This window comes from Hypanus sabinus, chromosome 3, assembly GCF_030144855.1.
Source record: "Hypanus sabinus isolate sHypSab1 chromosome 3, sHypSab1.hap1, whole genome shotgun sequence".
Taxonomy (NCBI): domain Eukaryota; kingdom Metazoa; phylum Chordata; class Chondrichthyes; order Myliobatiformes; family Dasyatidae; genus Hypanus; species Hypanus sabinus.
This window is the reverse complement of record NC_082708.1, coordinates 26,047,772-26,062,048: the sequence shown is the minus strand read 5'-3', so window position 1 is coordinate 26,062,048 and position 14,277 is coordinate 26,047,772. Positions and strand designations below refer to the sequence as shown.

Below are 14,277 nucleotides of genomic sequence, written 5' to 3'. Positions count from 1 at the left end.
TCCTTTCTCCTCATCAACCCCAGTTCCCAGCCTTCTCCCCGTAACCTTTGATGCCATGTCCAATCAAGACCCTATCGATCTCTGCCTTAACGACCAGGCCTCCACCACTGAATCTAGCAAAAAATTCCACAAATTCACCACCCTTTGGCTAAAGAAATTTCTCTGCATTTCCGTTTTGAAAGGGAACCCTCTATCCTAAGGCTGTGCCCTCTTGTCCTAGACTCTCCCACCATGGGAAACATCTGTTCCACATCTACTCTGTCCAGCCCTTCAACATTCGAAAGGTTCCAATGAGAGCCCCCCCCCCCCTCATCCTTCTGAATTCCAGCGAATACAGACCCAGAGCCATTAAACATTCCTCGTACGATAACCCTTTCATTCCTGGAATCACCTTTGTGAATCTTCTCAGGACCCTCCCAATGCCAACACATCTTCTCTTAGATCAGGAGCCCAAAACTGATCACAGTACTCAAGATGAGGCCTCACTAGTGCCTTCTAAAGCCTCAGCATCACATCCCCGCTCTTGTATTCTAGACCTCTTGAAATGAATGCTAACATGGTATTTGCCTACTTCACCACCAACTCAACCTGCAAGTTAACCATCAGGGTGTTCTGCACAAGGATTTCCAAGTCCCTTTGCATCTCAGATTTTTGGATTTTCTCCCCATTTAGAAAATAGTCCACAAGTTTATTTTTACTACCAAAGTGCATTACTGTGCATTTTCCAACATTGTATTTCATTTGCCATTTTCTTGCCCATTCTTCTAATCTAAGTCCCTCTGCATTCTACCTGTTTCCTCAACACTACCTGCCCCTCCACCAATCTTCATATCATCTGAAAATTTGGCAAAAAAGGCCTCTATTTCATTATCTAAATCATTTATATACAGCAGTGTTCCCAACACTGGCCCCTGTGGTCACAGGCAGCCAACCAGAAAAGGATCCTTTTATTCCCACTCGCTGCCTCCTACCAATCGGCCAATACTCCAACCTTGTTAGTAACTTTCCTGTAATACAATGGGCTCTTAACTTGGTAAGCAGCCTCATGTGTGGCACCTTGTCAAAAGCCTTCTGAAAGTCCAAATATACAGCATCCACTGTATCCCCTTTATCTATCCTACTTGTAATCTCCTCAAAAAATTCCAACAGGTTCGTCAGGCAGGATTTTCCCTGAAGAAAACCATGCTGACTTTGTACTATCTTGTCCTGTGTCACCGAGTACTCCATCACCTCTTCCTTAACGATTGACTCCAACATCTTCCCAACTACTGAGGTTGACAATGCTGATAGGCCACGTACAATTGACAAACGCTCTCGAAGCTCCATTTTTAAATATCTGCTGCTGACCTACAAGAAATCCCTCTTGGTAAAGCTCTGTTGACACTGCTGGGCCACGTACAACGGACATTTCATTGTATATGTCACAATTAAGGCTCATCTTTATAAATTATCTGGTTGGGGTCAGCTTCTACTCATTGCCGGGGAGCTTTAAGTTTAGTATTTTTAGTAATCCATTCTGTGAGAGTACGCAATTTCTATTTTAAAGTCAGAACCTTTAACCAATCAGCATCTTTTCATCAGAGCCCTTTCTCAGCGGGTGTGATCAAAGTTTTGAAATGGGCAATATACAATGCAAAGGGAAGAGGCTGTCCTTTATGCTGCAACCACGTATCCTTTTAATCTAGTTTTTACCAGTTTTCCTAGAAAGGTGCAGCTTGACATTTTTATACCCATGAAGAATCCTATTTGCTCTATGTACAGAGGATACTGATCACCTTCATCCCTGAGTGGCACACAACACAATACTAGTGGAACTCAGCAGGTCGGAGAAGCATCAGTGTTGGGAAATAAACAGCCAACATTCCAGCATTTTCAGAATCTTTTGTGTCTCTGACTTGCATCCCCGTAGCCTCTTCTTGTTTGTCTGTCCTAGGGGTTTGAGCTCCATACAGTCACTGAATCAGTCTCATCTCATTTCCAGCTCTTTATCTGTATATCACAGAGTTGTGTAGCACAGAAACAGTCTCATCGTCCCACCGTGTTCAGACAGACCGTCAAGCACCTACCTGTACAAATCCTATTTACCAGCAGTATATCCATGGCATGTTAAGTTTTGTAGTTCATAGTCCACAATGCCGTCTTCTTTCACAGTGTCGGAGTTGCAAAATTACACTATTATACCATATTATTCAGGCTATCTGTGGAAGTCCCAGTGGATCGTACACTGGGTGAGGCTGATCATTTAACCGGAAAGATCCCAGAGTCAAATTAAGTTGAGCGGGCTGTTGTCGAGATTAGGTTACAGTGAAAGCCCTACTGTAACCCATTCCCCACTTGGTAGCTTTTATGGGAACTTGCTCCTCGGCTGTGCCAATGCCAAGATCAAACTACTGTGGGAAAAGCAGTCTTTTCTCAAGTTGTAAAACCTCTGGTGGTACTCAGATAAATATATCAATCACCAGGGACCCAGGAAATTGGAAGGAATAGTTTGCTGAATTAAGGCTAAAAGCCTTGGCCTGAAGGTAAATAACTTATTCTGAAATTTTGAAGTGCTCAGCGGACTTTCTAAACCAAGCCACTATTTATTCTTCAGTGCATTTACCAGCAGCAGGATGACCGTGACAGCAAAACCCAGAACCTGACAAGGCCAAACAAACACACACACAACAAATTCCAAAAGTCAATAGATTATGATTTGGTTAATAATAAACCCTTTGAGCTTTGTATTCTTACTTTGGTATTCGGCATTTCCCTAATTGTAGAAATTTACTGATTGGTCAGAACAGAATCTTTTCTTTGTAACTCATGAAGAGATTGGAAGTGGTAAAATAGAATGGATTTGCAAACATTCATGAATATTTCAATTTTTAACACCTTAAAAAGTTTCTTAGTGCATTCAGCATTTTATATATTGCATAATTGTTGATATTTTTCATTCAATAATATGTGTGCATGGTGTTTACTTTTTCTCTCCTAAGGATAAAGATTTTATGAAGCCTTTACTTCACAAAATGCACGTCAACCCACCGGCAGAGGTATCAACCTCACTGAAAGTTTACCAAGGACATACATTGGATAAAGTTTACCTGGGAGAGGACTTCTTCTGGGGCATTACACCTCTCGCTGGAGACTATATTCTCTTCAAATTTGACAAACCATTGAATATAGATAGGTAAGTCACCTCTGCATAGGTAAACCATTGAATATAGTAGTTAAGTTTTATGGAGCTTTCTTACAACAGTCTTAATGGTGATTTTTTTTCCTCCACTAAATAGAGTGCAAGGGTAGTTAATACTTTCAATGACTTTCCCATATGTAAATATCTTAATGTGAAAACGTCCTCTTGAACAATACCTGTAGATGAAGAGGTGACAAGAGCAGTTGGCAGTATAAATTGCTAGGCTGGGTTGTGCTAGACTCTGTCTGTTGCCTCTACTTACTGTACGTGATGCCTATTTACTTTACTTCATTGTCACCAAACAATTGATACTAGAGTGTACAATCATCACAGAGATATTTGATTCTGCGCTTCACACTCACTGGAGTACAAATCAATGTAAATATAATAAAAATTTAAATTATAAATCATAATTAGAAAATAGAAATGGGAAAGTAAGGTAGAGCAAGTCAGGTCCGGATATTTGGAAGGTACGGCCCAGATCCAGGTCAGGATCTGTTCAGCAGTTTTATCACAGTTGGAAAGAAGCTGTTCCGAAATCTGGCTGTACGAATCTTCAAGCTCCTGAACCTTCTCCCGGAGGGAAGAGGGACAAAAAGTGTGTTGGCTGGGTGGGTCGTGTATTTACCTGGATCTTTACTGGTACAGAAGGCCAGGTGAGCTGACTCCCACACCGGAGGTGAAAGTCCAGAGGAATTAATCTTTCACACTAGTTTAGGTGCAGGCTATCCTCCTTGTGCAGACCCCATATACTCTAGAAAAAAGCCCAATCATCTGTGGACCTGAAGCCCTCCCATCTGTATGAATTACTTAGCCATGCACTTAACCTTACTTGCTTCCTATTTCTTGCCTCACTAGTCCATGGCACTGGGATTAAACCTGACCCCTGTGGTCCGATTTGAAAATATTCTGCCTACCTCCCTATATTATCTTTGCAGGACCCCATCTCTCTTCCTCCCTGTGTCTTGAGTACCAGTGTGGACCACGACCTCTGGCTCCTCCGTATCCTCTTTCAGCAAGTCCTGTGTTCCCTCAGAGAGAGGCACGAGGGAGGCAACATACCATCCTGGAGTCTTGCCTATGGTCACTGAATTACCTGTCTGTGCCCCTGATTAGAGGTTTCCCTATCACTGTTGCTCACTGAATCTTTGACCTATCCTGTTGTGACCTATCCCTTTGTACAACAGAATGTGTCATGGTGCTACTGATCTGGCTTCTGGTGTGCTTTTCCCAAGAGGTCAATACATTCCCACAGTATCCAGAATGGTTTACTTGTTTGAGAGAGGGACAACCATGAACAACTCTGAGATCACCTGTTCGCTCCTCCTGGTGGTTACCCAGCTATCTGACTGAGCCTTTGGTGTGACCATCTACCTGAAAATCTTGCCTTCAACATACTCTGCCATTCTGTTCCCTTCAGCGAATTCAACTGCCACTCCAACCCAGCTATGCAGTCTGAGAAGAGCCGTGCTGGACACTCCCGGATCTCACCCGTCTCACAGGAGGAGCATAGCGGCATGCTGACAGCCATAACTGGCCTTTAATGAGAGCCAGTGGAGGGAGGAAAAGGAAGAATGTTACCTTGCCTTGCTCCTTTTGATGGTTGCCCTCCTCACTGCAGCCTGTCATTCATCCAAGTCAACACTTAGACTTCAGCAGAGCTCTTCAACCCATGCGAGGCTGCCCTTCTTCAAATGGCCACTACGCTAATCCCTGCCTCCGCTCCATTCGCAACTAGGCCTCACAGTACAAGAACAGTTCTTTGCCTGAAAACACATTTTAACATGGTTACTGCTCCTCTTCCTTGCTGTCTCAAACTTGCGGTTCTGCGCACCTTCTTAGCTGTCAAGCGAAAGGTCGATCATCTTTCTCCGAGAGAGAGAGAGAGTCATTGATACGGCAGCTTTTGAGCCCTTAATGGCTACGCATTTTCTGTAGATGACGTGGCACTCTTAGTCTCTTCTTTCTAACTGAAGAACTGAAAACAAAAATATCCAAGTACTAAGTTCCAAAAAGTTAAAGCACTTCCTTTATGCAACTCAGTCACAAACAAGAGAGAATCTGCAGATGCTGGAAGTCCAAGCAACACACGCAAAATGCTGGAGGAACTCGGCAGTCCAGGCAGCATCTACGGGAAAGAGTACAGTCAATGTTTCAGGCAGAGGCGCTTCACCGGCACTGGAGAAAAAAAAATGAGGAGGTGGAGGAACCACAAACTGATAGGTGAAACTGGGGTGGGGGGGGGGAAAGCGGTGAAGTAAAGAGCTGGGAAGTTGATTAGAGAAAGAGATACTGGGCTGGAGAAGGAGAGGACAGAAGGCCATGGAAGAAAGAAAAGGGCGAGGAGCACCAGTGGGAGGTGATGGGCTGGTAAGGAGATAAGGTGAGTGGGAAGTGAGAATGGGGAATGGTGAAGGGAGGCATTACAGGAAATAGACATTCATGCCATCAGGTTGGAAGCTACCCAGACGGAATATAAGATACCGCTCCTTCAACCGGAGTGTGGCCTCATCACAACAATAGAGGAGGACTGACATTTCAGAATGAGAAATGGACCTAATGGCATTAACATCGATTTCTCAAACTTCCTATAATACACCACCCTCACCCCCTTCACCATTCCAATCCCATTTCCCTCTCACCTTATCTCCTTACCTGCCTATCATCTCCTTCCCTCTGGGTGCTCCTCCCCCATTTCTTTCTTCCAAGGCCCTCTGTCCTCTCCAAACCTGTATCCCTTTCACCAATCAACTTTCCAGCTCTTTTTTTCGCACCTTCCCCCCTCCCAGTTTCACCTAGTATTGTGCTCCTTCCTTACTATACCCTTTTCCATAGATCCTGCCTGGCCTGCTGAGTTCCTCCAGCATTTTGTGTGTGTGTGTGTTCATTTGTATAGCTGTAGGCTCCCAAGCCCACATTAACTAACGACAATAATAAAACCAGAAAATTGTGGAGATACTGCAGGTCTACAATATATGTGAGGATGGAAGTCATTAATCTGAAATGTTAACTACATTCCCTCTCCACAGATACTCTGTGACTTGTTAAGTATCTCCAGGCTTTTCTCTTTTTTTAAAAAAAAATCAGATTTGTAGCATCTGCAGGGGTTTTTATTTGTATTAAAAAGTGTTTGGTTTCCAATGCATAGATGGAAGCTTACAGTGCAGAATGAGCCATGTGGTCTGATAATGTTTATGCTTCTTATAAATCTTCTCACACCTTGCATCAGTTTTACTTACAAACATTTCTATTATGCAGTTTTCTCTTAAGTATATCCACACATGTTCTAGCCAATTACTAAATAAAGACATTGAGTGTTAGAGAGATACACAACACAGAACAGGCCCTTCGGCCTATTTTGATCAAGTTGCCCATCAAAGTTAGTCCCACTCACCAGCATTTGACCTAACTCCCTCCAAAACTTTCCTATCCATGTACCTGTCCAAATATCTTTTAAAAGTTGTTATTGTACTTGCCTCAACCACTGGCAGCATTTTTTTTATATACACACTACTCTTTGTCTGAAAAATGTTGCCCCTTGGGTTTCCATTAAACCTTTCCCTAGGTTGAATTGGATTTGATGGGATCCAAATCATACCCATGAGCCTCATCTTTTCTTTGGACTCTTGACCCCATCCCACAAATGGAATGACTTCTTACTCAGTGTTAGAAACATAGAAAATAGGTGCAGGAGTAGGCCATTCGGCCCTTTGAATCTGCACTGCCATTCAGTATGATCATGGCTGATCATCCAACTCAGAACCCTGTACCTGCTTTCTCTCCATACCCCCTGATCCCTTTAGCCACAAGGGCCATATCTAACTTCCTCTTAAATATAGCCAATGAACCGGCCTCAACTGTTTCCTGTGGCAGAGAATTCCACAGATTCACCACTCTCTGTGTGAAGAAGTTTTTCCTCATCTCGGTCCTAAAAGGCTTCCCCTTTATCCTTAAACTGTGATCCCTCATTCTGGACTTCCCCAACATCGGAAACAATCTTCCTGCATCTAGCCTGTCCAATCCCTTTAGAATTTAGCAAGGCCAGGGAGCTGATTATTGACTTCAGGAGAAGGAAACCAGGGGTCCATGAGTCAGTCCTTAACACGGGATCAGAGACGGAGAGGGTCAGCAACTTTAAATTCCTCGGTGTTATCATTTCAGAGGACCTGTTCTAGGCCCAGCATGCAAGTGCAATTATGAATAAAGCACGGCAGCATCTCTACTTCCTTAGATGTTTGTGAAGATTCGGCGGGACTTTGGCAAACTTCTGTAGATGAATGGTGGAGAGTATATTGACTGGCTGCATCACAGCCTGGTGTTGAACTAAAAAGCCTACAAACAGTAGTGGGTACAGCCCAGTCCATCATGAGAGGAACCCTCCCTACCTTCGAGCACATCTACACAGAGCATTGTCGCAGAAAAGCAAGATCCATCATCAGGGCAGGTCATGCTCTTTTCTCTTTTCCGTGAAGAAGAAGATATAGAAGCCTCAGGACTCATACCACCTGTTTCAGGAACAATTATTACCCCTCAACCATCAGGCTCTTGAACCAACTTTATTTACCTTTTAACAAAGCTATTCCCATCAAGTATGAACTCACTTTCAAGGACTCTTTGTCTCATGTTCTTGATAGTTATTGCTTATTTATTTATTATCTCCTGGGTTTTTTTTTGTTTTTGCCCAGTTTGTTATCGTTTGCACACTGGTTTCTGCCCTGCTGGGAGCAGTCTTTCATTGATCCTATTGTAGCGGTGCTACACGCAGCGCTGAAATAACGACACGGAGTCGGTAAACTGCAGTTAAAGAAGATTTTATTCGAACTTCGCGGCTTCGCTTTAAAGCCTCCCTGATCCCGGCCTCCCCGGGCGCGGATGCTGTAGGGTCACGTATTCACAGTCCCTTGTGAGCTTTTCCCTTTGTTGGTGAAGCAGACCTGGCCCCCTTTTGGGACTGGCCTTTATGCCGGCGTGCTGGCTATTTGTGAGCCGGTTCGAGTGCGCTAGGAAGTGGATTATCACATAACCCCTGCCCCCCAGAACCGGCGATACACCCCCCAATGTCCACAGTCTGGGCCGGACCCTGTTTGGGAGGTCGGCCTCTGCACCGTGGTGCTGGAAACTCGACCGGTTGTGCCAAATCCATGTGGGCCGGTTTGAGTCGGTCCACCGTGAAAACCTCCTCTCTCCCCCCAACGTCCAGCACGAACGTGGACCCGTTGTTCCTGAGCACCGTAAACGGCCCCTCATAGGGCCGTTACAGCGGTGGCCAATGCCCACCCCTTTGTACAAACACAAACTTACAGTCCTGCAGGTCTTTGGGTACGCAGGTCGGGTTCTGCCCATGCAGCGAAGTGGGTATGGGGGCCAGGTTGCCGAGCCTCTCGCGTAGTCTGCCCAGGACTGCTGCGGGTTCTTCATCATGCCCCCTTGGGGCTGGTATGAACTCCCCGGTGATGACCAGGGGTGCACCGTACTCCAACTCGGCCGACGAGGTGTGCAGATCGTCTTTGGGCACCGTGCGGATGCCGAGTAGGACCCAGGGAAGCTCGCCCACCCAGTTAGCTCCTCGCAGGCGGGTCATGAGAGCCGACTTTAAGTGACGGTGGAAACGCTCCACCAGGCCGTTCGACTGTGGGTGGTAGGCAGTGGTGTGGTGCAGCTGAGTCCCCAAAAGGCTGGCCATAGCTGACCACAGGCTGGAGGTGAACTGGGCGCCTCTGTCGGAGGTAATGTGGGCCGGTACACCAAAGCGGGACACCCAGGTGGTGATCAGTGCCCGGGCGCAAGATTCGGAGGTGGTGTCGGTGAGCGGGATCGCCTCTGGCCATCTGGTGAACCGGTCCACGATAGTGAGGAGGTGACACGCTCCGCGCGACACTGGCAGGAGGCCCACGATATCCACATGAATGTGGTCGAAACGCCGGTGGGCGGGATGGAACTGCTGCGGCAGAGCTTTGGTGTGCAGCTGCACCTTGGCCGTCTGGCAGTGCATGCACGTTCTGGCCCATTCGTTGACCTGCTTGCTGAGTCCATGCCAAACGAAGGGGTGCGCTAAGTTATGAATGGAGTCAAAAACACGGCGCCGCCAGTTTGCAGGGACAACGGGACGGGGTTGGCCGGTGGTGATGTCACAGAGTAGGGTCCACTCACCTGGGCCTACGGGGATGTCCTGGAGCTGCAAACCGGAGACTGCGGTTCTGTAACTCGGGATCTCCTCATCTGCCTGCTCCTCTGCCAGCGCCTCAAAGTCTACCCTTTGGGAAAGGGCATGAACGTTAGGGCAAGAGAGCGCGTCCGCCACGACATTGTCCTTACCCGAGACGTGCCGGACATCCGTCGTGTATTCAGAGATGTAGGACAGATGGCGCTGCTGGCGGGACGACCAGGGGTCAGACACCTTCGTGAACGTAAAGGTAAGCGGCTTGTGGTCCGTGAACGCAGTGAAGGGCCTACCTTCCAAGAAGTACCTGAAATGCCGGATTGCCAGGTATAGCACCAACAGTTCCTGGTCGAAAGCACTGTATTTGAGCTCGGGCGGTCGCAGGTGTTTGCTGAAAAACGCCAGGGGTTGCCAGCAACCTGTGATGAGTTGCTCCAGTACCCCACCGACTGCCGTGTTAGTTGCGTCCACTGTGAGGGCGGTAGGGACGTCCATTCTGGGGTGCACTAGCATCGTGGCATTTGCCAAGGCTTCTTTCGTTTTAATGAAAGCGGCGGCGGACTCCTCGTCCCAGGTAACGTCCTTGCCCGGACCCAACATCAGGGCGAACAGGGGGCGCATGATTTGGACTGCTGAAGGGAGGAAGCGGTGGTAGAAATTTACCATACCCACGAATTCCTGAAGGCCTTTGATTGTGGTGGGTCGGGGAAAATGGCGGACTGCGTCTACCTTAGCGGGCAGAGGGGTTGCCCCATCTTTAGTAATCCTGTGGCCTAGGAAGTCGATGGTGTCGAGCCCGAACTGGCTTTTGGCCGGGTTGAGTGTTAGACTGTATTCACTCAGTCAGGCGTAGAGTTGACGGAGGTGGTATAGATGCTCCTGACGACTGCTGCTGGCTATGAGGATGTCGTCCAAATAGATGAACGCGAAGTCCAGGTCCCGTCCCACCGCGTCCATTAACCGCTGAAATGTCTGTGTAGCATTCTTTAGGCCGAACGGCATGCAGAGGAACTCGAAAAGGCCGAACGGGGTGATGAGTGCCGTTTTGGGGACGTCGTCCGGATGCATCGGGATTTGATGGTATCCCCGAACGAGGTCTACCTTGGCGAAGATCCGTGTGCCATGCAGGTTTGCTGCAAAATCCTGAATGTGCGGCACAGGGTAGCAGTCCGGTGTTGTAGCCTCATTCAGCCTGCGGTAGTCGCCGCATGGTCTCCAGCCCACTGTTGCTTTGGGCACCATGCGTAGGGGGGAGGCCCATGGGCTGTCGGACCGCCGGATGATCCCCAATTCCTCCATCCTCTGGAACTCCTCCTTCGCCAGTCGGAGCTTGTCCGGGGGAAGGCTTCGAGCACGGGCATGGAGGGGTGGTCCCTGGGTCGGAATGTGGTGCTGTACGCCATGTCGGCGTATGGCTGCCGTGAACTGCAGTGCCAGAACCGATGAGAAATCCGCCAGGACCCTGGTGAAGTCATTGTCGGACAGCGTGATGGAGTCGAGGTGAGGGGCTGGCAACTGGGCTGCACCCAGGGAGATCATCTGAAAGGTCTCGGCGTGGACCAGTCTCTTCCTGGGCAGGTCGACCAGCAGGCTGTGAGCCCGCAAAAAATCCGCACCCAGAAGCGGTTGGGCTATGGCGGCCAGTGTGAAGTCCCACGTGAACCGGCTGGAGCCGAACTGTAGCTACACCATACAGGTGCCATGGGTCCTTACTGTGCTGCCGTTCACGGCCCTCGGGGGGGACCCGGTGCCCTGTTGCGGGTGTCATAACTTGTCGGAGGTAAGACGCTGATCTCGGCACCGGTGTCGACCAAAAATCAGCGTCCCGACCGCTTGTCCCACACATGCAGGAGGCTATCCGGATGTCGGCGGCTGGCCCTGGCGTTTCCCAGGAACTTGCAGGGCGGGCTTCTGTGCCCCACCGCTGGTGGTAGAAGCACCATTGTTCGTTGGGCTCCCCACCCCTGCCTCTGGGGTTAGCGGGCTCTGTGGCCGGGCCTGGTCTGGTTTGCTGCTGGGAGCATGGCCTGGTGATCTGTGCGACGGATGCCCCACTCACCTTCTTGGCGCTCCACAGCAAGTCCGCCCGGGCTGCCACCTTCCGGGGGTCGCTGAAATCCGTGTCGGACAGCAGCAGGCATATGTCCTCGGGCATCTGCTCCAGGAATGCCTGCTCAAACATGAGGGAGGGCTTGTGTCCTCCGGCCAGAGACAACATCTCATTCATTAAAGCCAATGGAGGTCTGTCCCCCAAACCATCCAGGTGCAGTAAAAGGCAACCCGCTCGCGCCGTGAGAATCCGAAAGTCCTTATGAGCAGGGCTTTGAATTCCATGTACTTGCCGTCCGCTGGGGGAGACTGTACGAACTCCGGTTCAAGTGCGCTAGGAAGTGGGTCGCCACACTATTATGGTTATTGCATTATTGAGTATGCCTGCAAGAAAACGAATCTCAGGGTTGTATATGACCTAAATGTACTTTGATAATAAATCTTCTTTAAACTTAGAACTTTGAAAGGCCTCGGTGAGGTTACCCGCTCAGTCTTCTCTTTCTGAGATGTCAAATCTGACCAATGTGCTGAAGAGACTTGGCCCAAAATGTTGACTCATTATTGTTCTCTGTAGATGCTGCCTGACCTACTGAGTTCATCCAGCATTTTGAGTGTGTTACTCAAGAATAAAATATAATTAAGATTTTCTGTTATTTGCAAGTGTTAGAAAGAATGCTTGCTATATTGGATTTGTAATTTTACCAAGAGTACTTTTTAAAGCACATCTGATAGGGCGGGGGTCGGCAACCTGCGGCTCCCGAGCCATTTGTGGCTCTTTCACCTCTGTGCTGCGGCTCCCTGTGGCTTTGGGAAATAATTGGTCAGTATTTAATTAAAATGTATTTTATGTTAGTTTGTTAGCTTTTGAAATGTAATTATGGTGATCTTGTACAACCTAAGTGTAGCGACACATTTCCTGCCACATCCGAAACGGCTCACAATTAGCCAGCATTCCGGCTAAGGGAGATAGCCTACGGGGGTTTGTGAGTACGCGTCTTTTGCAGCATCTGCGTCCATGGGGGCTGGGTTGAGGGAGGCTTAAAAGCAAGGCTGTTTAGTTCGAATAAAGCTATCTTTGACTGCAGTTTACTGACACCGCTACAACGTGTTTTTATCGCTGGCTGTCCAGAGGGAAGGTGCTGAAACGCTTTGTCGCGTGTCTGGAAGAAGTGAAAACTTTCCTGGGCAGCAAAGGGCTCACCTTTCCTGAGCTGGAACAGCCAGAGTGGCTGGAAAAGCTACACTTCATGGTAGACATGACAGCGCACCTGAACACGCTGAACACAGCTCTTCAGGGGAAAGGACGTACAGCCCTGCACATGTTGGAGGATGTTTTGGCATTCGAGCGCAAGTTGACAGTGCTTGCCAGAGATTTACAGAAAGGCACTTTGTCTCACTTCCCCAATTTGAGAGAGTTCAAACAAGGTCACGACATGATAATTTCGGAGTATTTACATTCTGCAATCATCGCAATGCAAACATCGTTTGGGAAACGCTTCTGTGAGTTCAGAGAGGAAAAAAACACATTATCCTTCCCGGTCACTCCCTTAAGCATCGATCCTTCCCTACTGAATACGACTGCATTGGCAGGTGTGAGTCAACCTGATCTTGAGATGGAACTGGCCGACATAGCCGACAAAGACATATGGGTGTCCAAGTTTAGACGCTTGACAGCAGACCTTGAAGATGTTGCCCGTCAGAAGGCCGTTCTTGCTCAGAAACACAAATGGAGTGATATTGAAAACCTCACAGATGACAGCTTGCGATCCTGTGTAAAGATGAAGGTGACATCATACAGCCCTGATGTGCAGACGCTGTGCGCTGAGGTCCAGGAGCAGAAATCCCATTAACCAAGTATGATAAATATTTTAATTGCCTATTATTTTACTTATATTCATATTTTTTCATTGTTCAGTGAAATAGTCCTTTCATTTTTCAGGATGACAGCTGGCTGACGTTATTTTTGGTTTGCTGCTGGCGGAAAATTTAAGTTCGGCGTTTTTCATAAATACAAGAAGGACTCAAATAGACATTGAATATTTTACTTAAAAGTAACTTTCAACCCAACGTCTTTTTTTCGGAGTTCAAAATGTTTTTGTTGCATGCAGAAATGTAATTTCGTTTTCTCTGCAGGAGTTCATCAATTTCATAAATGCAACACATTATAGTTTGTTTATACATAGCATAAAGGCAAAAAAAACGTTGTATGCAGTGTTATTTCATTTTAAATGTCAAACGGGTTTTGCGGCTCCCAGTGTTTTCTTTTCTGTGGGAAACGGGTCCAAGTGGCTCTTTCAGTGGTAAAGGTTGCTGACCCCTGTATAGGGGGAAAGAGTTGAAATACTAAACTGATAGGAATTGGGAAGGTGACCCTTTATTGGTTGTCCATGAGCCATTTCCAACTCATTCTCTGGAGCTCCTCTCTAAACTCATTTTGAGAGGAGTAGAATTGAAAAGCAAGGATGTAACGTTGAGGTCTCATAAGGATTCACAGAGGATTTGCTGACATTGGAGAGGGTTTGGAGGGTGTTCTCAGGAATGGTTCCAGGCATGAAAGGGTTACATTATGAGACCAATCGATGGCTCTTTGCCTGTTCTCAATGGAACAGAAGAATGAGGGGGGAATCTCATTGAGACTATGGAATGTTGAAAGGCCTCAGTAGAATGGATGTGGAGAGCATGTTTCCTACGCTGGGGAAGTCAAGGACCTCCGAATAGAGGGACATCCGTTTAGAACGGAGGTGAGGAGGAATTTCTTTAGCAAAAGAGCGGTGTATCTATGGAATTTACGCTGTGGAGTCGTTGGGTATATATGAGGCAGAGGTTGATAGATTCGTGATTGTTCAATACATGAAAGGATATGGGGAGAAAGCAGGAGATTGGAGGCTGA

The 14,277-nt window shown here is 47.5% G+C and overlaps 1 protein-coding gene across 2 annotated transcripts in view; it reads left to right on the top strand.

The window, feature by feature from the left end:
- The window catches only part of mgat4a (alpha-1,3-mannosyl-glycoprotein 4-beta-N-acetylglucosaminyltransferase A), a 293,401-nt gene that overhangs the window by 248,221 nt on the left and 30,903 nt on the right, over positions 1 to 14,277 (top strand). For both annotated transcript variants that reach the window (XM_059963900.1, XM_059963901.1), the window contains exon 11: positions 2,979 to 3,172. In XM_059963900.1, the coding sequence (XP_059819883.1) occupies positions 2,979 to 3,172 (194 nt within the window). The remainder of the gene's footprint in view (positions 1 to 2,978; positions 3,173 to 14,277) is intronic.